Source organism: Carassius auratus, chromosome 10 (assembly GCF_003368295.1).
Source record: "Carassius auratus strain Wakin chromosome 10, ASM336829v1, whole genome shotgun sequence".
Lineage (NCBI taxonomy): Eukaryota > Metazoa > Chordata > Actinopteri > Cypriniformes > Cyprinidae > Carassius > Carassius auratus.
Window position 1 is genome coordinate 10,305,795 of NC_039252.1, and position 24,416 is coordinate 10,330,210.

The 24,416-nt window shown below is 36.7% G+C and overlaps 3 protein-coding genes across 4 annotated transcripts; 1 reads left to right on the forward strand and 2 right to left on the reverse strand.

Annotated features, from left to right (window-relative positions):
* Nucleotides 1-1,421: 1,421 nt before the first annotated feature.
* On the reverse strand, nt 1,422-6,240 carry stoml3b (stomatin (EPB72)-like 3b). Its single transcript, XM_026273559.1, has 7 exons — nt 5,877-6,240; nt 3,556-3,659; nt 3,333-3,405; nt 2,971-3,053; nt 2,101-2,304; nt 1,857-1,991; nt 1,422-1,739 (listed from the first exon to the last, which is right to left on the reverse strand). Exons 1-7 carry the CDS (start codon nt 5,929-5,931, stop codon nt 1,551-1,553), a joined length of 843 nt encoding a protein of 280 aa, XP_026129344.1. The 5' UTR covers nt 5,932-6,240; the 3' UTR covers nt 1,422-1,550.
* A 1,286-nt stretch (nt 6,241-7,526) lies between these two features.
* On the reverse strand, nt 7,527-15,050 carry LOC113109797 (proline and serine-rich protein 1-like). 2 transcript variants are annotated; one of them, XM_026273563.1, is made up of 12 exons: nt 14,538-15,050; nt 14,336-14,401; nt 14,186-14,254; nt 14,004-14,098; nt 13,816-13,909; nt 13,591-13,701; nt 13,405-13,488; nt 13,179-13,257; nt 12,900-12,992; nt 10,576-12,037; nt 9,137-9,284; nt 7,527-8,502 (listed from the first exon to the last, which is right to left on the reverse strand). In XM_026273563.1, the coding sequence occupies exons 1-12, from the start codon at nt 14,580-14,582 to the stop codon at nt 8,377-8,379; spliced, it is 2,472 nt and encodes an 823-aa protein (XP_026129348.1). In that variant the 5' UTR covers nt 14,583-15,050; the 3' UTR covers nt 7,527-8,376. The 2 variants fall into 2 exon arrangements, with proteins under 2 accessions (XP_026129348.1, XP_026129349.1); XM_026273564.1 differs by lacking the exon at nt 12,900-12,992.
* Nucleotides 15,046-23,925, forward strand: LOC113109472 (vacuolar protein-sorting-associated protein 36-like). The gene is made up of 14 exons (XM_026273033.1): nt 15,046-15,102; nt 15,382-15,583; nt 15,909-15,960; nt 16,086-16,200; nt 16,430-16,513; nt 17,673-17,759; nt 18,088-18,120; nt 18,225-18,302; nt 19,507-19,641; nt 20,070-20,135; nt 20,765-20,829; nt 21,141-21,225; nt 23,146-23,222; nt 23,304-23,925. The coding sequence occupies exons 1-14, from the start codon at nt 15,046-15,048 to the stop codon at nt 23,383-23,385; spliced, it is 1,218 nt and encodes a 405-aa protein (XP_026128818.1). The 3' UTR covers nt 23,386-23,925.
* The last annotated feature ends 491 nt before the right edge of the window (nt 23,926-24,416 follow it).

Sequence of the window (24,416 nt, forward strand, 5' to 3'; positions counted from 1 at the left end):
TAAATACTTACATTTTAAATTGAACTGATAATAAAAATAAAAGCTAATTCAAAATATTAATAGAAATTCTACTATTAAAATAACATTTAAAATAAATACCAGCAAATGAAATAGCTCAGATAAAAGTTTATATAGAACGAGTGTGTTAAGAGACTTAAGCTTTTGTTTTGTTAATGAGGTAAAGTTTATCATTGATGTTCATATCTCAATTAAAGATGTCATACAGTGACCACTGCAGACACAAAATTGCAATCGTTCCTACTCTTTGTGGCCTCTAAACGGGGAATGAATGTAGTTTTGTTGCGCATGCAACAAAAATATTTTTTTATATTTCATAATGTCGGTCCTTGTTGATCCAGGAACATCATTCCAATCAACCAGTCAGAATTGAGATATAACTTTTTAGGAAATATCTGTCATTATATATTATAATATTTAGGTTTAGGGTTGGGGAATGGGTTAAGTCTATATTTTTTGTACCATAATCAGAAGATGTTGATCCAGGAACATGTCTTGGAAGAATCACAGCGACCTTATTAACACATGCAGTACACACAAAAACACGCTTTATCGCCATCTACTGGAGTAACGATGTACAGTAACCTGATAAGATTGACGACTGAATTTGAAACACCTTTCCCTTTAAAAGTAAGGAATTGCTTCTTTATTTTTATTTTTTTTTCAGTTACTTTTCATGTACTTGCATTAAATACTGTACAGACTATAGAAAATTCAATATTAAACAATAGTGGATTTAACACCTAATGTTATATTATAGTATACGTTTTTAATGTTACCTTCTTAAAATACTTTGATCAGTTCAAGAATCATTTATTTGAACGAATTAAAAGAGCAGTTTAATGACTATCCCTGTATTGTACAGCTGGTCAAGGTTAAGAAAGTATTTAGTAATAATTAGTAATGAAATACATTTTAGAGAGATTAAGATAGTATTCAACTACACTGTTGAAGATTAGTAAAAAAAATAATAATAATAATAATAATTTTTATTAAAAAAAATTTTTTAATTTAGAGTAATTTAACCAACTTTTGGAAAATGGGTTCAAAAGTTTCTAGTCACTGGGATGAATTTAACTAATCTAACTGACCACTAAACGTAGTCCATGTGATGTGCACTATACATCATACTTTCTGAAGCCACAGTACTAACTGAATCTAATGCAAACCTAATCTTAATTTTTAAGTGCACTAAATGTTAATAATTCCTAATGTTGCTATTATAATGTTTCTTTTTGGTCTCTAAATGAACGGTTGTTTATGGTCAGGTGAAGAACAGCTGAAATTTAAAATCTACTTATTGTTTAGTGTATTTAATTTCATGCATACTCTTTGGCATATGAAAGTTTTACACACTGATATACGTTGTAAAATATGATAATGATATTGTATTTTTTTAGATATATAAATAAATCATTTGTAAACCTTGTCACTCTTTCTCGGAAAAGATAAATGATGAAAAAGAAGAAAATCATGCACAATTTCTAAATGAATAACTTGCGAGCATCTGTACACTATGAATTTTGCAGCAATCAATTCTTCATGAAGTGGCTTATGACGTCCATGGGCAGAGGGAAGATGATGGTGGAGTTCTTCTCAGCTGCGATGGTGTTGAGGGTTTGGAGGTATCTGAGCTGAAGGGCGGATGGAGACTCTGCGATCACCAGAGACGCCTCTTTCAGAGCTCTGGATGCGTTCATCTCACCCTCCGCTGCAATAACCTACATTAACACAAACCATTATATTAGGGTGTGGAATCACAAATTGTACATTAAATGTAGTGATTTTTTTAAAATACATTTAAACATACATTAGTAATGTGTGGCAGTTATACTCACCTTTGCTCTGGCCTCACGGGACGCCTCCGCCTCGGCTGCCATTGCTCTCTGCAGCTGCTGTGGCAGTTTCACATCTTTAATCTCCACCCGCTCCACCTTGATCCCCCACGAATCTGTGGCCTCATCTAGACTCATCTGCAGCAGGGAGAAGAATTATGGATCAAAATTTCAGCAATCTGACCTGCATTTATATCATTGATGCACAAGCAGCAATGCCAGATGTACCTTTCTTCTTCACACTCACCTGCATGCTTTGGGAGATGCCTTCTCGGTCAGAAAGGACCTCAGACAGGTTCTTGGTGCCCAGGACGTTCCTCAAGGTGGTCTGGGCCAGCAGACGAGTGGAGTAATCTGCATTAGACACGTTTGCCACTGAGGCAACAGGGTCGTTTACACGGAAGTACACAACTCCATCCACAGAAACTGTCACTGAGTCTTTGGTCAAGATCTAAATGCAAACAAATACAAAATCAATATTTCAGGAACAAAACAAGTGACTGCCTTGAGGAGTTGGCCTAAATAAAGTAATGCAATTGACTCATTCGCAAACTAAACTAAACATGACTTAACTAACTAAAAACATGTGTTTTGAGTGAATTGTTGAAACGATTTGCTTAAAAACACGAGACTTTATGAGTGAGTCGTTGAATCATTTACTGAAGCGATTCGTTCAAAACCCTGATTCGTTCAGGAACGAAACAAGTGACGTCGTCATGAGTGAGTCACATAGTCATTCACTCATGGTGAATTCAAAACAGAATAGTACACTAACATTCTTTTTCGACTACCATTACCCTTTCTGCCATATATTTATGTGGCACATATAGTAGGAGGGCTATTTAATATGTTATTTAGCATTCAGCCTCAAACCTTTCACTCAAAAACACCGACTCGTTCAAGAAGGAAATAAGAACGTCTTTACAACCGAGTCATTGAATCATTCACGGAAATGATTCATTCGAAAACACGTGTTCAGGAAATAAAACGTTAATTGTTTGGACTGGAGAACCTCAGTTGATTCCGCTTTGACTTCGCTTGCTGGATCTGTTCGCGTGTTAAATGAAAGTTTCTCTATATTTACCTCTGGTTTATTGAGTATTTTATTTTAGTTTACCTCCTGGGGAGGGATGTCAAATGAGATGGTTCGAAGATCCACTTTAACAAACGAGTCCGTGCAGGGGATGATGAAGAAGATTCCTGGACACAAGTAACATTATTGTTATATTTGTTATTATATGGTCTGTCTCAAACAGTATTGATTCGTTACTTGAACTAAACCGACTCTTTGAACAGGAATTGAGCTGGTAAGCCACATTTATTGTTTTAAGAACAAGTTCTGTAAATGTCCTCCGCTGTTGTAAACAATTGGTGCCTGTTCCATAGAGGAACGTCTAAGGCAAATATTGATTTGCCTTGACAAAAGATGGTGTTATTAAAGAGTCTGTTTAACTTTAACCTTCTGAATCAAAGTATTACCTGGTCCTATGGCTTTTCGGGCTGTTATCCTCCCCAGTCTAAATATGACCGCACGCTCATACTCTTTCACAATCTATAAAACAGTTATCAAACATATTATAAGTGGGTTATAAATATTTGAACAACAGCTTAAATTATCCAAAAATAACACTGGTCCTAAGAGCATAGTAATTCATATTTTTCAGGATTATTTGTTTTGTTTGTCCTGTTTTGCGATTCATACCTTAATGCTTAAGAAAATGGTGATTGGAAATATCAAGATGGAGAAAAATGCAGAGATAATCACAAGGATCCACCCACAGCAGCCCAGACCACCGTTATTCTCACCTGCAACCACAGAAAACAGTGTCCGTTCTCAAAAACAGCACGTGTTGAGCTGTGTGAAAGAACTCTGTGCTAATTACATGTTTTGTTCAATGCATATGGCATGTGATTTGATGCTTCACATGGGAGTTATATTGCTAAAGGCAGTTATCTTGTAGAAAATCTGAACCATGCAGTTTCACGATTCTTTCCACATCCTAGGTTAACTTCATTTTAGAATGACCAGCAAACAAAAAAAAGTGTCATAGTGTAACAGTTGACCACTAAACTCAAAATGATGATTCAGTTCATTTAGATAGTTTGTTTTGCTAAACTAAATTCCCTTTCTAACTAGCAAATTACCAGTAGGACTCATCTTAACCCTTACTAGCAATCAAACCGTAAACCACATCTTATCTTTCACCCTTAACTCTGAATAGATGCACTTCACACCAAAAATTCTATATCGGCCCCTCACTGGATCAACAGTATCTCAGATAAACGTGTCACCAGGGAATCCCACTTCATCATAAATCAGCTCTGGGTGGTCCTTTATGGGTGAGTGGGTGGGTGCAGTGGCAGCTCGTGAGTTTAAAATAGAGGAGGTACAATAATTGTATTGCTCTTGGGATCGTTGCCTATTATTATTATTTGCTTAACCACTTTAAAGTGGCTTTTTAGTTGCTTTTAGTAACGTACATAGAGCAAGATAATATGATTTCACTTAACTGGCCTACATCCAGCAAACATCCATCTCTTTTTAAAAGTCTGTGTTAAAAGAGAGCTGCATGTTGTGCTATTTAATTAAGTCGACTGCTATAGCCTATATCCAGCTTAGGTGTTTACTTCCTTTATTTTTATTTTGTGTATATGTACTGTTTGAATGAAAGCTTTGTGAATCTGGTGGACATCAAATATTCAATATCGCTGCTACTCATAAGTACTTTCTACATTATCAGCACAGCGGGAGACGTTTAAAATGATATCACATAATTTAAGTCTCTAATGCTCTATGATGGTTGGTTGATATTATCCAGAAGGAGACACACTCTTCCCCTCCCTTCATCATCACCTGGCGGCTGTAATAACATCAGCTGATTCGCGATGGAAAAGTGGCGCTTTCCAACTTCAGTAACATGTTATGAAGAATTTAATTGTGAATTTTATTAACATTAAATCTTTCTCCTCCAATTTTCACCTTAAAATATTGTGGAAGCCCCCCTGCCTCCCCCGATGAGCTGCCACTGAGTGGGTGGTGAACATTGGCCCCACAACCCCTAAGTGTGACGGATAAAGCACATTTTTCCACACACACCCAACAATTTCAAACCAAGGCCATATTTTATGCTTATATGACCTGTTTATCATGCTTTTTGAAAAGAAAGATTGACATGTTTATGTGTTTTCCCATGTGCTGTTTCACTGTACAGATTCTTGTATAATACAGTCAGAAGAGCTACAATATTGTGTTGTACAGAGCAATCTATTAACCTAAGAGGGGAAATCAAGAAACTATATTAAACACTTAATGTTATATATAATCTTATGTGATTACTCGAACCACTTTGGATAACTCAAACCAGGATAATTTCCAACTCTGAACCACAAAATGTTGAAGGCTAAAATGAGTAGTTGACAAATACAGAACTTACTGTGAATTCAGCATCAAGATTTTAGTGTATATATATTATTATTATTGCATTAAATGGTTTTACTCCATACCTGCCAGCCAATCAAAATCTTGTATTCAGACAGACCATGGAATAAATACATTCAAATTTTTGTACAGTTTATGTTCTGTGGCTGTCACCCTTTCTTTTTCACCATTTTAGTCTTCTTGACATCCCAATAGTCTTGCAGTTACTATCCTGTTAGATATTGCGACATGCCATGTTCGAGTCTGTTCAGATAATATCTGAACAATTTCTGACTAGGAATAGCCTACTGAAAATAACATAAACAGCTATGTGACTTCATATATGTGCTGTATATTTCTTTCTTCCTCTTCCTCAGGAACAGTTGCGAACCGGTGTGGAAAATTGACTGCTTTGCATATCAAACATTAATGCAAATGTCAAATAAAACTGATCATAGCTGAACAATGCAAAGTCAGTCGACACCTCAGTCAACCTCAACACACAAGTCCTGTTGTTGTAAAGACTATTATTATACTCTCAGCATGTTAAAGTCCAATGTTCGGAGACAAAAGTGTTAGAGTAAAAAAAAATGAGATTATCTTACTTATTAGATTCTGCTTGCTCTGGGCTCCTCGTTCTATCTCAGACTCCATTTCCATGTGAGTTTGTTGCTACACGAGATGTAAAAGATGAAACTGGCTTCGTGGGTAACTGAGAAATGTATTTGTACTGCAAAAGCACTTCCTATGAAGGGTGTGGCCTTGTCTACAATGCAATTAGAAGATCATTTACAGACTCTAATGGTCTTATGACAGCCTCCATAGTGCAATATGAGGCTAATGTTTGTTAATGAAGCCGTTATGATTGTGATTTCTCTGAAACACATCCGCTGTGTTTGCTTTAGGCTAAGATGCTTTATTTTTCAGCTAGCCAGTGTGATTCTCCCTATACGGATTTGAATCCTTTTTCCAACTAGTTTTTAATAACATGTTTTACTTTTAGTAAAATTAATAAAATATCCATTTGATTCACGGCTTACATGCAGGAACACATAGGTAGTATTGCATAATGTCAAGTAAGTGAACAAAGGGTCAAGTGGAAACTAGTAGTTGCAGGAGTCTTGTGATTCATGATATGGAAAAAGATTGTGACGTGGTTATTTCACTCCTACGTGACCAAGAGTATGGGAAGGGTAAATCAGTCAAAAATAATCTGGAATATTTTAGAACAGTTCTCCGAAAAAATTCACCAGGTTTTCTTTAAGAATCAAAAATTAGAAAAAAAAGGAATAAACACAAACTTTTTTCCAACATATTGAATTAATACTAATTTAAAAAATAAAAGCAGCCAACTAAAACCAATTAAGTCTACAATTCATTAATTTGTCTTTAAGAATGAATCTATATAAACATATATTAGTTAATGTTAATGCAAAACTAACTTTAACAATGAGGAGTATATTTGTTGCAGTATTTATTCATCTTTGTTAACATGAATAAAAATACAACCGTTCATTGTTAATTTGTTTGTTGAGGTCCATTAATAGAATATTTTGAAATTGAATAATTTCAATAATTTATTAGTAAATGTTGTAATTATTATTAACTTAGATTAGTAAATGATTTACGGGTAGTTTTTATTGTTAGTTCATGTTAACTCTTGTGAATTGTTATTAAACATTATGTATTACCTAGTGTGGAATTTCATTGATATGAAGGAACTCTAGTATTGCATAACGCCAAGTAAGTGAATGAAGGGTCAAGTGGAAACTATGATGTGAAGATGTGAAAAAGATTAAAGTGGTTATTACATTCATTCAGTGTGACCAAAGGTTAAGGGCAGGGTAAATCAACATAAAAAGATCATCTGTTATTTTCATAGTTTTCTGAAAAAGTTAACCAGCAAAGACTTCAATATGGATTTTGCCAGGTTTTCTCTCCGAATCAAAAAGGGTAAATCACTAATACAACACAAGTTTATTCTTTTCTGTTTAAAAATAATCAAACATAAAAAACAACAACAGCCATCTAAAAACCAATTTGCTAATTCCCATAATCTGGCATCAATGGAATACTGGTAGTAAAATATTTAGAACTTTTTTTTTTTTTTTTTGTAGTGACTGCCTGCATTGCATCTCATTTTAGAAAGCTGCTGTGGGTTTTGTGGTCCTTCTGGAAAGTCCTGAACAGGGGAAAGGTGAAGTGACATTCACCGCGAACCAGAAAATTCTGAATAAAAACAAACCGCAAGAGAATCTAAGAAAAGAACTTTTATTTCATGATGCTGTTAGAACATACTAGACTAAAACCTACCATATTCTTTATTATATTTTATAATATATAATGAACACAAACTTGATTATCGTAGACACTGAGATCTACACATGAGACACTGAGATCAATACATGCAAATTTCATGGTTCTGACCTTAATATCAGCAAAATTGCACAACTGTAAAATTTGTAACACTAAAGTCACTTTGCAGCTGCAAAGCATCTCCTTTAATATTTGCAAGGTAACTTAGGAAAATAATGTGGGGAAAAACAGAACATCTACAGTACAAAGAACACACACCTAATTTACCCATTCTCAAAGGGTATTTACATGTACAGTATTTGACAGATTTTAAGAAAAGGTCAGTTAACTACTTTCATGATGCAGGGAAAAACAGTTTAGTAAAATTTAGACACCCACACATTTGCTCTACTGGTGTATATTTAAAATTCATTTTAGTATTCATTTTTAAAATTATGATGCTTAAACGGAGTTAAACCCTACTACAAACCAAAAAAATTATACTAAAGAATATTATTAATTTCATTCAAATACATATAACAAACAGTCCAGCCCAGCCCTCAAAAGTCAATAAAAATTCTGTTCTACTAATGCAGAGATCTAAACCACAAGCTTGTCTTTATTTGAGACGTAGAGTGTCTTCGACAGGAAATTATTGGAGAGTAGAGCTGCCGCGTTTTTCATTTACCCATAATTGCATTATTACACATCTTTTCCAAGCGGATCATGACAGTCCACAATGTTCGTCACTGTTTATGCACACTGCACACACGGTTTTCTATATGCCTGTCCTCTGTAACTCATAATGAGTTACTGCCAGCCCAGTTGTGGATGTAGGCCTGGCTGCAGAGGGAAACCTGAGCCAGTGGCTGCAGGATAGTTCGCGAATCCATTCGGCTGGGGAGGGTAACTGTCGAGCGCTGATGCAGAGTGAGCCTGCAATCACACACACAAAACAAACATTTGCATAGAGTAGCAAATTCTTCTAAAAAAAAATCTTGCTCGTAATCATAATAGCAGACATAATAATAACATCCAGTGGCCCTAATAATCAATCAAAGAACCACAGCTCTTAAGCCCACAGTCAGCAGCAGGAATATAGCCCACTGTCACTTTAAGAGCCGCACGATCCAATTTACTGTTAAAGAAGTATTTTCATTCTAATCTGTTAACTTTCATTTATTACATAACCAATGAGAGTTTACATGAATAATCACTAAGCGACACATTTATATTTGTATTTGACCATTTGTGAGCTTATGTTCAGCTAAAAGATGACCTTAGAACCTCTGAGCACAAGACTCCTGAGGAACAGAGCATGTTCTCTTTTGTGCTTTTAAAAACATTAATAAATCTAATCAACTTTAATAACTGAAGCCTGTTCCATTTTGTCACATTACATGGCTTTACTTATTTACACATGAAAATGGGATTTTATGGAGGAGGGCAAGCACACTGCTGGAAAGGGGTTGGAATGGGGCATAATGAATGTTTTATGCCGATTATTACATTTTCATAATTGTTGGAGGCAGAAATCGAAATTGAATTTCAATTAATTGCATGGCCCTACCTGCAAAAGAGCAGATTGCATGCTGGAGTTGTGAAGACCAGAAAGGGCAACAGGAGATGCTGTCGTGGAGAAGCTGGGCATCCCTGGGGAGAAAGACAGCAACCCTGGGAAAGCTGTACCTCCAGGGGCCTGGAGACTACCACTTAGCCTGAGTAACACATTAAGCAACATTGCATAGGCTTATTAATAATGCAGTTCTAATGATTATTTTACTAACACAAATAGATGCAATTGTTTACTTAATTTCACAATAATCTGCAGTACTAAATTCAAAGCAAGCATGCTATCCGAAAAGCTATCGCAAATATGTGCTCACTATAATAATGCTTCTTGACAGCAATAATTCATGTTATATGTTGCAGACAGACTTGGTATCTAAACTTCAAGTTAATCAGCCATATGACCATTCTTCTTTTTTTTTTTGTGGTTATTACTCTGATAAAATGAAGAATAGAAAAGATAGACTTTAGACTTTGCAGAGCATTTCAACTGGAAAATGTTTGACATAACCAGTTCAAAAACAGAGTGACCTCCCTTGCTGACTACTATCTACATAGCCCTTCTAGGGCAGAATCCTAAGAAGAAAAAAAAAAACTACAAAAGTTACTCTATACTGGTTTGATTCCAATTGGTTTTCCAATTACCATTGTTTTCAGTACAGTAATTAAATAAACATAAAATGAACACAAACAGTGGATAAAACAATCCATTAGAGATTTGACTAAACTGTAGTTACTTATACTTTTTTCAATTTTAAAATGAAATACAAACATAATCAACCTAAAAAATAATCAAGCATAATTATGCTTCCTATATTTTAGAGAAGCCCTTGTGTTGTGCACCTATAATGCTGGATAAGTAGACAGCCCACTAGGTTTTGGAACTTATTTCCATACTATAGACAATTCAGATACACATTAGTTTAGCACAGCAGTGCTCAGTCCCAATCCTTGTGATCTACCTTCCATCAAAGTTCAACTCTAACCCTGCTCCAACACAACTGAATCATCTCATTAATATCTTCATGAGCACTTCATAATTACAGACAGATTAATTGAACTATACAGGTTAGTAGATCTCCAGGAAAAGGATAAGGTACCCCTGGTTAAGCACTTTCTGCTTTTTTCAAATAATTCTAAATCAGGGGTAGCTTAGCTTACTCTGTTCCTGAAGGGCTACCATACTGCAGAGTTTAGCACCAACCTCTTTTTAAAAACACCTGAATCAAATCCTAATAAACTGTGTTCATGATTTCTTGAAAATAACAGGCAGGTGTGTTGGAGCAAGTGGCTTGAAACTGGAGTCTGGAGGAATGTAGTCCTCCAGGAGCAAGGTTTGCTACCCCTGCCCTAAATCAACCCTAGAATAATATAATCAAACTTCTCTAATTGTTAATACTTCATGAAATCATCCAACATAATTAAATGGAAAAAAATTACCCAGCCTGGCCAACAAGGGCGGGGTTGAAGTTAGAGCTGAATGCAGAGGCGAATCCAGGAAGCACGGGAGAAGAGGTGGGGACACCTGCTGCAGCAGCTGCTGCGACTGCTGCTGCCTGGAGAGGTGCAACGGTGGCTACTGAGGAAGAGGCTCCTGGAAGTCCCATTAAAGAGGACAGCACTGGACTACCTGCTGCACTGGGCCCTGAGCCTCCAAAACCTGGGAAAGCAGGGTTTTGGCCAGGAGGAAGACCCGGGAACATGGAGGGAGCTGTGGTCAATCCCAGGCCAAAGGGGGTGGGTGTGGGAGCGCTAGAGTGAGCCATGCCAGAATATACAGATGAGACTGGAGAATATACAGATGAGACTGGAGGAGTAGGAGTGGATGGGGTGGAAATGGAGGACTGGGATCCAGGGAAATGAGACATTGCTGGAAAATGAGGAGCAGGGCTGCTTCGAGATTGAGAGCCCAGAGCTGAGGAAAGACTGTGGAGTCCGGCTACACCAGCAGTGCTGGGTAAAGAAGATTGTGGCGAGGCAGTACCATGGGCTATGCCCATGGGTCGGGCAAGAACAGCAGAGCTAGGCATTACTAGAGAGCTAAGAGAAGGGGTGCCCGACCTGGAGGGACCTTTGAAAGCAGAAGGAACAGGACTGTTGCTTCCACTACCTCCGCCGTGCCGGGCCATGGAGCTGGCATGTTGCTCATTAAACAAAGCTCCAGCAGGGCTACTCATGGCTGCCTGAGAGGTCAGTCCAGGAGAGGGCTTAGGACTTGGAGCCGCAGGCGGCACTGGTAATCCACCAACACCTTGCATGTTGGGAGTAGAGCGTCCAGGAGTGAGAGAGGACATCCCTGAGGGTGTGTAACTACGGATAACCGAATGTGACTGGGTAGAGGGAGTGCCAGGGAGTGAAAGTGCTGACTGGTAATCTGAGGAAGGTGGGTAACCCTTCATTGAGTGTAATCCCATAGCTCCATGAGGAGTCAAGGGGTCACCAGATGCCCTGGGAGAAGATGTGAGTCCACCGGAAGGTGTTTCTGAGCGGGGTGCACCGTGGAATGGAGAAGGAGGGATGCTTGTACTTGGCCCGGGTGTTCCACAGGGTGTTCCAGATGGTGTATGAGTTCTTATGACGGAAGGGGTGTTTCGACCAGAAGGGGTCATGCCAGGGAACGGAGAAGGAACTGGTGTGGTGTGGCCACTGGAGTTTGAGGCAACTTGGGGAGAACCAGCTGGGAGAGGAGGCCCTTTGATGACTGAGGGTGAGGGTGCAGGAGTAGGGGAGGGGGTTCCATGGTTTTGGGATGGGACCATGCCAGGAAAAACCGGAGTGATTGGTGTGGTAGGCTGAGGCTGGGAGGTGACAGGAGTAGATGCGGTGGAGTTATGAGGAGAGATAGCAGGTGTGCCAGAGATGTTGGTGGTTGGATTTTGTTGACTGACAGGTCTGCTGTAACCTAAAAATATGAAACATTAAGCACAATGAAATATTAAAAAGAAGAAAGCCCTATGAATTGTGAAAAACAAAGGTACCACATGCATTTAAGTTGATTAGTGTTGGATTTTAAAGGCACATTAGAAAGAAAGCAAGAGAGAATTCAGGGAATCTCCCAATCCTCTAGCTGCACCTCAAGATGCACAATGCAGCAGAGCAAGCATTCACACTCTAAACATGGACCGACGATATATGACATAGCGCCCCCTTGTGAAAAAATGTATTAGGCAAAATTGTTTCAAACCTATATTATAGAATTGTCTGGGTTCATAGAAAATTAACTTGTCCCCTATGTTTGTAAAAAAAAAAAAAAAAAAAAAAGCAAGCATCTTGGATGGAATGAGACACAATAGATTTAAACTATTTAAAGTAATGCCAAAAAGGCTTAAATATTATTTGTGTTAATATGAGACTTTTAAACATTTGTTCCAAGATACATAAGAACCTTTCACAATAAGAGAAATTCTAATGTAAATTTTACGCATCAGCCTAAAACATCAGTTTCATCAAAAAGATTTAAGAAGCAAGCTTTAAAAGTGAACAGTGTAGTTAAGTTCTATTGCAAGTGCCTTAAAGTAACAACTTTTTCTAGAACATTACATTCACACATAGACTCTGAAATAATATAATCAGTTGTGGCATATGGAAATGAACATATTAGATCAGTAAAGAAACCCCAGCAAGAGTTTTAAGCATGATCAAGTTGCATGCTGTAGGTGCTGCAGGCAGATTTAGAGCATGCTGTGGAGAGGTAGCGTCTAAAGACAGCATTGCAGTCACAGCTGTTAAAGGCAGCACACAGCATTAGCAACTGCACGTTGTACCTGCCAAATTGGGAGTGGCTCGGTAGGGTGGGGGTGGCACACTGGCGGTGATGACCCCACCCACTGACACCAGACCTGCGTTGTTGTACGCACCTGGGCAGCATCCGGAGAAGAGGGTAAGAACATTTTGCATCCAGTCCCCCAAATTAACTTTCATAATGCACACATACACATTGCTGGCATATGCATGGTCTACTGTTTCTTGTACATTAATAAGGTTATTACCCATACAATTTATTTTTCATAATTTTACTCTAATCTGAAGGAAAAGGGTCTTACTTGGAGCGATGGTTGCATGTGGCCTACATGGCGGGATAGGGTATGGGACAGGTCTGTGTGGATTGTATGTTGATGGTGACTTGCAGAAAAAGAGAGAAATGGATATAATAAGAAATTTGTTCACTATTCAAAATCACATGATGGGATTCTTAGCCAAAAATGAACTATCAGAAACATTCAAATAACAAATTTGTTTGGCCAGTAGCACCGGTCCATTAAAACATACCGGTTTGCTTGGTCCAAGGATGCGTGCAGCAATGCCCTTTCCATCCAGAGTTGCATCGTCTCCATCCTTTTTGGCAGGTAATCCCTTAAAAGTTCCAATAAAAGCCACAATTCGTTTTATAAAGAACTAAATGAAACCAATGCATTTACAACGTATTTAATAAATTTATTAAGTGAGGGAACTTACAGGGAATGTTCCAGTGACCTGGCTGGGTTTGCCTTTGGGGTAAGGGTTGCCTGGGATCATCCCACAGGATGAAATCATCGCCACTGGAGCTTTACATCCCACCTTACAAACCTAAACAAATTACAGACATTTACTGCATTTACTGTAAATCCTCATTCATTCAATATAGTCTAAACTTGGCCATGATGTACAGTTTGTAAATTTACATGAACAAGGAAGTTTTACCTGCTCTAGGATTCTTCTTGCACGCTTCCTCTCAGCAAGGTGAGTACGGAATGCATCCTCCACAGGACGGTAATTTTGGGCATCAGAAATATTTCTGTAAAGTAAACATTACACATTGCTTTGTTGCATTATATTTAATTTGTTTGGATATTTGCAGATGTGCATAATGTCTGTAGAGCGTAACTTACAGAGCTATGAGTTCTAGTACAATAATTCTGTCCTTTGAGAATGTGAAACAATTAAGGATGTTTGCAGCCTTCGTTGTTGGAATTGCAACCATTTTCTGGAGGAACATGCAGTTAAATCAAGTCATTTAGCTCAACTAACAAGACTGTAGATAAACAAAATCAATTAGAAACTGAATTCTTACATGCTGCAAGGCTTTGACTGCCTTTACTTGTGGCTCCGCCCATGAGAAGTATTTCAAAATGTCAATCACCTGAGGAAGGACATTTGACAGGTAAGTAGATGGAAGATAAATGCAGAATTATACAGTTCTCTACTATTAGTATCAGCAAACCTGTTCACTGGAGAAATACCCATGAACCTGCTCTATAGCTTTGATTCGCTGATCTGTCAAAACACACTTCAGAACAAACAAAAATTACATTATTAATATGATCCTATGTGACTTATTTAATAACCATAATCAACCAAACTGATAAGAAGTGCCTCTTTAATTCCAGAACAGACACGTATAAATCTGAAAATATAAAAGATACCTTTCTAATTTCGTCCAATACTATATCAAAAGATTTCTTGTCCATCTTCTCCGTCGATGTTCTGGTCACTCACTGTATTGATTATCAATGACGAGCCTTCATTCACCTGATGATGGGACACTTCATGCAGTAGTTTTGTTATACTTATTCACAGCACCAGTGTTAGAATTCATCAAATTTGTGCATATGATCTGTTCTTTTAGTGAAGACTGAATGATTTCAGCAGGTGCAACAGAAGGCTGGCGGTCTCTTTAAGATCCGGCTGGCATCATGATATGAGGAACAATAGTCCGGTGCTAAATCCACACACTCCTCAAATGCACCATTCTTTACATACATGCATGTCTTTTATCGTGTTTGCACAATTACAAATTTCGCTAAAGTGACTGAAGACCATAGTTCACCCGATAGTTTTGTTTATTTTGATATGCCGTCGCTGTTTGTTGGGGTTTAGCAGTGATGCTAACGGCTGCAGTTCGTCTGCCACTTCCTTTGTCAGGACCCCGACATGGAAGAGTCTGTTTCTAAATACGCCTCGAGAGGAGTTGACATTAAATCTTTGAAAGTAGAGGCATTTTTCTAAACTAATTATAATTTATTATTCAAACACTAACTTATATTAAGTTTTTCGATTTATCATAAATACTGACAATTATTTTTAAAGATAACAAACCAATTAAGTAGGTTTCGAATTATCATAAATGGGGGGAATTTAAATAAAATTGATACTTTTAAGTTCAATTTTATTACTTTCTATAACACACATTAAAAGCAACGCGGGAAGAGTGAAGTTCTGAATAGATTGTCGTATTTTTTCAAACAGGCGAATTCACCAGACACCTAGGCGAAAGTAAACAGCAGTAGCTCCGTTATTTACTTTTGCTTTATTATTTTGTTAAAAATTGACAGGTTTGTTTGGACAAATGGGCTTCTTGAGATGAATGAAACGGTGGTAATTCAGCAAAGAGGAGTGAGAGTTTACGATGGGGAAGACAGTGTATTTATTCGTAGATATTTAGTGTGGATTCAACAGAAATTTCTGAAATGACAACCGCGTGGAAAATCCTACCGTACACTGATGTAAACATTACAGCTAAACATATGTACATTTTAGATTATGTCGTTTACATGTTGTTTATAAATGCTGTTGGAAAGAATTTGTAGAATTAGAAATGGAATAATATAAAATCTAATAATGATTTATGTATTGCTTGAATAGATAGTCTATATAATAATGCTCCATATATGTCATCTTCAGTATCTTTTGCTGCTTTTACATGAAGTTATGTCCAATATCTTAACTTATGTTTAACTTCTTTCCCCCACTCTTAAATGTCCTTTTGCTTTAATTAAAGAACAATGGCTGAAATCGCTTGTCACAGATCATATTCTTTGAGGAGCAAACAGCTGGCATCGGAAAAAGGTGAATGCACTTAAACATAAGCGAGTATCTAATGCATGGGTAGCATGCCATAATAATATTTGGAAATACTCCCCATTTATTAATCTATATTTTAAAAATAAACCGTTACCTTTCCAACCCTGCAGTGCCAAGATTGTCATTCACCTGCATCAAGCCCTGGAAAATAAGGAGCCAGGCCCCTACCAGCACAGCAAGTACTCTTATATAGAGCTGTCCTTCAACGAACATGTGCAGATTGAGGTCAGTAACTTAAGGAGTGATGTCACAAATATTTCAACTGAGATGATGATGATTGATGATGCATAGATTAATTCTGCTGCCACGTACATAGAGCTTATTACTCTCCACTAAATCTGGCTTAATGCAGTTTGAAGCAAGTACTATAAGCAGTCATGACGTTTAGAGAGGAACGAAGCAGAAGTGTTAGAAAGGTGTAAATAAGGTAACTAGTGCTGTGTTTGGTGTGTAGTTTTACAGACGTCTAACTGAAGAGATGACTCAGAAACGATGGGAGAATACACCTGTCTCACAGCCCATCCCCACAGGACCTAAGGTTCGCTTAAACTGAAACTTTGAAGGAAACATTAACAACTGGGTTTTGTTTTGTTATATCATTGTTGTTGTTTTTTTTATAATAGCAAATGTTATTGTTTTGTATATAGTTATGCACTGAACAGTTATTATAAATATCCAGTGTTATTTTAGTATTTATATGTATATGTATTAGTATATTTTAGTTATTAATAATGTATGTTTTATTATTATACTTAAAAATTTCATTTTAATTTTAGTTTGTTGTGTTATGTACTTTTATTATTTACATTTGTTTCATTTTAATATTTCTAATTTTAAATTAGCTTTATGTTTTTTATTTAAATCAGCTTTATTAGGTCAGTTTTACTTTTAGTAATTTTACTAAAATAATTTCACTGAAATAAGTCAGAATTATATTTTAACATCAGTTCATTTCAGTTAGTTGTCAAAGCAACATTTCTAATGTTATTTTTTCAACAAATTTTAATATTTATATTTAATTTTATTTCAGCTTTAAGTTGGCACATTTTTTATTATTATTAATATTTTGTGAATAGCTGAATAATGCAAGCATTTGCAGTTGATTATTGTTTTCAATTAATGGCATGATTTATTTAATTTATTTGATTAATTTGAGATTAATAAATTGATATTTTCTTAGCATATATATAAATAACTAAGTTGCATCTGTGTCAGCTGTTCTTAATTGAAAAATAGCATTAATTATTTAAAATAAATATTCATACTGGTGACAGCTAGTCAGTTATCTACTCTAGGGATCTGATGATGCTTCAGAATAAAATCAGTCTTTGTGAATAAAGATGCAGTCCCTATTACATCCACAAGGTGGCACTGTTATAATGTTATTTGCCATTTGTCATTTGCAATATTGAGCTGTTCAAGTATTTACAAAATGTTGTTTTACCTGTGATATGTGTTTTTATTATATATTATCGATATCTTGCAAAATTTTTATGCTGTTTTTTTTATTTTTATTTTTTTAGTTTGTGTCTTGTAAAGAACAAGCCATGGCCCTGAAGCAGTGACCCCTGGGCAAACCCTTTCCTTCCTGCTCCTTTGTTATTTGTTTGCATGTTTTTTGAGTTATTGTTCGTGCGTGTCTGTGTTTAACAAAGACATTTTTTTTTCTCTCTCTCCTGGTTTCTGTGGTTCTGTAGGCAGGAAGAACATGCGCAGTGGGGATTGTGGGTATTGAACGGAAGTTGGAAGAGAAAAGAAAAGAGACAGATAAAAACATTTCTGAGGTAAGAACGAGAAACAGACTGACATGTATTCATATCTAACTTACAGCACTGGGATACCAGCCTGAGATAATCAGACACGCTGTGGGCGCCACGGCCCCATTTCTAGGGGCCCCTGATGTTGAAAGCAAGCGGGACCTTGTTTTTAATGCTAGATGACCTCATAGCTCTGATTAGCTTCCTGGCACAGCTATAATGGAAGATAAAAAGAGAGTGCACAGTGGTGGGATATCCTGTTAGGTGTGGGCACACCCAGTGATTTACAGGTGATTTCGGCCCTTGATAAAGAGGTGTTTTGGATTTCATTTCTTCCATCTCACTTTTCTTTCAGGCCTTTGAGGATCTCAGTAAACTGATGGAAAAGGTCAGTCACTCAGTAGGTCGCTGGGTTGGACTGTTATCCTGCACAATACAGCCACGGCCAATCATATCGGTCATGATTCAGCGAATCACTATCTTTCCCTGCAGGCCAAAGAGATGGTGGAGCTCTCCAAATCCATTGCCAACAAAATCAAAGACAAGCAGGGTGACATTACAGAAGATGAGGTGAGCTTTAAGACCCTGAGTGTGCTTGGTTTGGTCATGTGATTGGCTGAGATATTTGACATTAGCCAATCATTAATCATATTCTGGATAAATACTTCACTGTTTAAAGGTTTGGGGTGGTACGATTTGTTCATGCTTCTGAAAGAAGTGTCTTAAGTTGAGCATTCCTTTAATGTGACAAAACAGTAATATTGTGAAATATTAGTTCAGTTTTTTTTGTTTTGTGATGTGATAGCAAAGCTGAATTTTCAGCATCATTGCTCCAGTCTTTAGTGCCACGTGATTCTTTAGAAAGCATTCTAATATGCTGATTTGCTCAAGAAACATTTCTTTTATTATCATTATTTTTATACAGGTTTACTGATTAATTATTTTGTGGAAACGGATACATTTTTTCAGGGTTCTTTTTAAACAGAATTGAATAACTTAATGCATCCTTGCTGAATAAAAGTATTAATTAAAAAAAAAAAAACTTTACTGCCCCAAATATTTTAAATAGTATTGTATACACTCATGAACTTGTAAGAAGAGCCTTTTTATAAGGCTGTTTCCTCCTCAAAGTCTATTTCTGCTTTGATCCTGCTTAAGTTAATAGGCTTTCTTAGATTACATGTAGATAACAGCTGTTAGATTTATTGTTATAGCTAAATGTTTTGTTTTATTTGGCCTCCATATGCACAGATATGCTTCTAAAAGTCAGATATCAGTCCTTTTCTCTTTGATAAAACAACACATTTGATTATGTACCATTGGGTCATGTTCTCTGGCTCAGTGGAGTGTCTATAAATCCAAAGCTTGGCAAACATTGGCAGTGTAATCCACACAGAGCTCAGAAATCCTGGTCGCTCGCAACATACACTTTATACAGGGGCATCGAGGGCAAGGAAATGAGACAGTGACATAAATAGAACCTAGAATTGAGCGGAAAAGCAGCCAGGATTGAGATCCACCATGATTCTTAAATGCAGCATTGCATCCAAATAGACACAAATATTTATTGCACAGAAAATGACCAGTTATTACAGAAATCCACAATCAGACGGGGAAAAACATGACTTGATCTGTTTTGTTCACATGCTAAAATTGGAATTTCTCAGCATTGATAGTAGCCTGTAACAGCCAGGCTTGCTCATTCTTTCTTATGTTTGGTTAGAGTAGAGCTGCAATTAAATTTGTCATGTTTGTTTTGTGTGTCATCTGACAGACTATCCGCTTCAAGTCTTATTTGCTGAGTATGGGTATAGCCAACCCAGTGACCCGAGAGACGCACGGCTCAGGCACACAATACCACATCCAACTCGCCAAACAGCTGGGAGACATGCTGCAGGCCCCACTGGAGGTAACTGTGAGCGATTATAGATTTCTAATGCTGAATAATCATCAAGCAGCTTTGCATGGCCACCTGCAAATATACTCCACTGTTCAGAAGTTTGGGGTCAGTACGATTTTTCATTGAAAGCAAATAGTAGTCAGTACATTTATAATGTTACAAAAGATTTATATTTCTTGTAAATGCTGTTCTTTTGAACATTTTATTCATCAAAGAATCCTTCACAAAATGTATCACGGTTTCCACATAAATGTAAAGCAGAACAACTGTTTTCAGTTGCTGTGTATTAATTATGATAATGTAAAGTGAGCTGATCATTATCTGAAAATCATCACCTTGTTGGGGTTTAATTTGCAATAATACCCAGATGACTTTACATTCCGTCTTGGTGATATTATCTTTGTATCATTATTCTTTGTTATTCGGTCTCTCTACAGGAGCGTGGAGGAATGATGGCCCTCACTGAAGTGTACTGTTTGGTGAACAGAGCCCGGGGTATGGAGGTAAGATGAAGCTGTAAACATCGGTCTGTCTTGTCATTGAGTTAATCAGATCTGATCCTGATCTCCTTCCCAGCAGCATTAAGAGTGAAGCTGATGATGGCACAGCCATCTGGAGAGTAGAGAGAAAGCTCACACTTTAAATGCATGTGATGTATAGGTTTGGTTTGCATCTATCAGAATACTGACAGCAAATTTCAGGCTCTAAAATGTCATATGGTATTGTCCCCAAAACCCTAATGATATTTATGAAGGATTTGAAAAACGTTTTTTATAATGTATAGTGTCATATAATAATGTAATTTTTTCCTGTGATGCAAAGCTGACATTTTTGTAATCAATTTAGAAAACAGTGTTTTTTTTTTTGCTTTTTGTTTTTTGTGGAAACCGTCATTCATTTCTCTGAAAAAATAAAAAAGACCCATAATAAAAGTATAATTTCAAAGTAATTCCTTAAAAAGTAATCATAGTGACATTTAAAACCTTTTTAATGTGTACACGCACATTAAAATAAGTGTAAGAAAAATATATTTAGGGTTCTTTTTTTTTTTTATATATGCATAAATATTCATGTAGTTCTATGGTTGTTTTTTTTTTTTTTGGGGTGGATCTTCTTGCAAATTTCTTCGCAGCTTCTCTCTCCGGAAGACTTAGTCAATGCCTGCAAGATGTTTGGATCGCTGAAGCTTCCTCTACGGTAAGGGTGTGAGCAGTTTGATTTGTGTGTGTGTTTGCGTGAGTAAAAGTGAGCAAATGTGGATGTTGTCTGTGTAAGCCAGTCTTTGTAGGCTGGAGCAGGCCAGCGTGGGATCGGTCAGCCACTTCCTGGCCGACTTCCTGTTTTCAGGACCCATGTCCGCCCTCTGTCTGTTGGCTGCATATTCCACCTTTCAAAAGAAAACAACCATTTGATTCACAAACCACAATTAGGTTGCCTACGATTAGATTACGAAGCAGCTGGGTTCTTAAGCAACCAGCAACATAAACATCATTTTCTTTCCCTGTCAGGTTGCGAGTTTTTGACAGCGGCGTGATGGTGGTTCAGCTCCAGTCCCACAGTGAAGAGGAAATGATTGCCTCAGCTCTAGATAACGTGAGTGCCATGCCATCATTTTCCCCCATCTGTGAAATCACTTATGTATCCATTCAAACATCATGCGGCAACTTCCTGTCATGTTTAATTACAGGTTCGTAGAGTGGAAATTGGATCAGGTTTATAACCACGAACTTATACAGCCAATTTCTTCCTCTTCTATTAAATGGTTGTGGTTATGAGAGTGAGAGAAGTTTCCAGTTTCATCCTGCTAGAAATGGCATGAAATGAACCACCTTCAAAGTGTTTTTGGACAAGACACAGCTAGCAGATGTGATTGGGGGGTGGTGTTTTAAGTCAAAGATCTGGAATGAGAGGCGTATCAGATCAGAAATTTCCATCCCTGAAGAGTCCAAGACAGATGTGGTAAAAGAGAGGAATGTTAAAAAACAAGCAAGAATGTTTGAAGATCATTTGACATGAGTTGGCAGTTATTGCTCTATTCGTTTTGAATCAGCCATTAAGTTTTCTGTATATACAGCATAGTAGGTGAATCTCACGAAAACAGTCAAGATCACACCTGGGTCACATTTTACACTGACATAAGAATAAGAAATTAGATTTTGCATGAATAAAGCCAATTTTAGAACCATTCAAATAAAACGTTTTTTCATCAAAATTGTTATTGTAATGCCAAAAATGACAAAATCTCATTGCAAAATGAAATGAGTTTTTTATATATTGCGTATGATTTGGAGGAATTATGATGATTCTATAGAATTTAATATATATTTATATTAGTGCTGTCAAAGGATTAATCATATCCAAAATAAAAGTGTGTTTAATATATGTGTGTGCTGTGTTATATTTATTATGTATATATAAATACACGCATGTATATGTTTCAGAAAAATATGTTATGTTTATACATTTAATATATTTATATATAATATAAATAATATGAATACAAATATATTCATGTAAATACATGTAAATATTTTCAAAATATATACGGTGTGTGGGTGTATTTATATATGCATAATTAATATACACAGTACCAAAGCATTTATTATGTAAACAAAAGCTTCACAGCAGTCACAGCACAAAGTGCAAATCAAATTAATTTAATTAGCATGTCATTTATTTTCTTTAAAATAAGTGCTTAAGTGCATGAATATTGTGAGTATTTTGGACAAGAAATTAGCTTGATTGCCATTTAGAAAATTTTTAAGGGGTGGTTGATCAGCTATTTTCGAAAGCTTGATTGTGTTTATGAGGTGCAGTGTAATGTGTTCATGGCATCATTAAAAAAAAAAAACGTTATTTTAACATATTTTACCTTTATTCTACACTGCTCTTTCCATTGTCATCTAAACGGTCTGTTGAGGGCCTGGTTCTATCAAGCTCCTCCCTTAGAATTACACAATGGGCTCTGATTGGTTAACGGGGTCAGTGTGTTTGTGTTTCCTTGAACGCCTAATGCACGTTGTCTGGAATGTGTCGCGCCCATTACCACTACGGTAGTTGCGTGTTCCTGGGACGGGGTTTATGTAAACATCAGGGTTAGTGATGTCACAAACCCAGGAAGAAGCTCGTTGTAGTCCCTACCAGCCATTCTTTGTAGTCCTTAAACAGGGATATCTTTAAAAGGAACTTTGAACATTGTAACTTTGCAGACGTTGTTTATTCTCTAACAGCAAAATAAAGTACAGTAAAGTACTGCTCCAATACACACTAAATAAAGTTCAAAAAGTGAAATCATAATCAACCACCCCTTTAATAACAAATTATTTCAACTTTTTTCCTTTTACTACTACTGTGAATAATTTCCTTTATAAACTCACTGTGACACATTAATCTAATCAAAACATAGTATTGTATATTTTTAGCTTTGGCAATACCCCCAAACACAGAGCGGTAGTTTTAGAGGGCATCCATCTGGTTTAATTGAGGTTTCCTTCTCTTTTTTTCTTCTCCCAGGTGTCTGATAAAGGCTCCCTCACAGCTGAAGAGTTTGCCAAGTTGTTGGGACTGTCAGTTCTCCTTGCTAAAGAAAGGTACAGTAGACATCATTTTCCTTATTTCATCAATAATTCAAGTGTCTTCACACTATGCTGATGTGTTGCTCTCTTTTTCAGGTTGTTACTAGCTGAAAAAATGGGTCACTTGTGCCGAGATGATTCGGTAGAAAGTCTGCGTTTTTATCCCAACCTGTTCTGATGCCTGAAGCCGATATGTTATCGAACCCTGCTGGTCCCGGATCCCTCTCAGATCTGATAACTGATTAGCTCTGGCTCTGGACACAAGTGGGCACCTACTTCTACTGTGTTTGTCAATAGGGTCTTTCATGAATGTTTTTTTTTTTTTTTTAAACCTGTTTAGTGATTTCCAAAGCCTCTAATGAAAAGGAGATGACAGAAATTATTATGAGGATGCAGAGGACCCAGTCTGTTGTTGAAATAGGTTACGTTGATATTGTGTGTGACTCCAGGACATATTCAATGCTGTCAGATTGTCCAAAGAAATATGTGTGCATTATGCATCAAACCGTGTTGTAAACACATGGGGAAAAGACAAGGAAAATATTTCATGAAAATTCTAAAAACAAAAATGCCAGAATAACCAGAAAATTCAAAACATAAAAATAATAATTCAGTGACATTTTTGTTGAAACCAATCTGCTTTTTCCCTCATGGCAGCATAAAGTCTAATATACTTATTTTGGATTGTTGTGTAAAAATAATATATTTTTAAATAACATTTTCTGTCTTTGTGTTTTATTTAATGTGTTCATTTAACTTTCTTGATTATTTCTAGTGTGTTACCACGTTTCATTCTGCTGTATTATATCAGATGCTTCAGTAGCACTGTTGGTCTTTTATGGCACTAATTGCTAGTACTGAAGAATTATGATCTGTTTTTCTAAGCTCTTTCCATGAAAGCTTGTGAGCCAGTAATGACAACTGCTTTTACAATGAGTAGACTGTTCCTAAATATAGTTTAATATATTAATGAATTTAAAATTTGCCTGAAATGCCAAGCTCCTCTTGAGACAGACCTCTCCATTGTGAGGAGATTTGTTGAGGAGAGGTTTTTTTTAAATATTAAGCAGATGATTCACCGCTAAACTCTGATAATCTATGTTTGGTTACATTAACTACAGTAGCTAATTGGCTGTATTTATAGAAAGCCTTGTATCCATATAAAAATGTAAAATATTCAGTTCTTCACAATTCGTTTCTGTTTTTGTG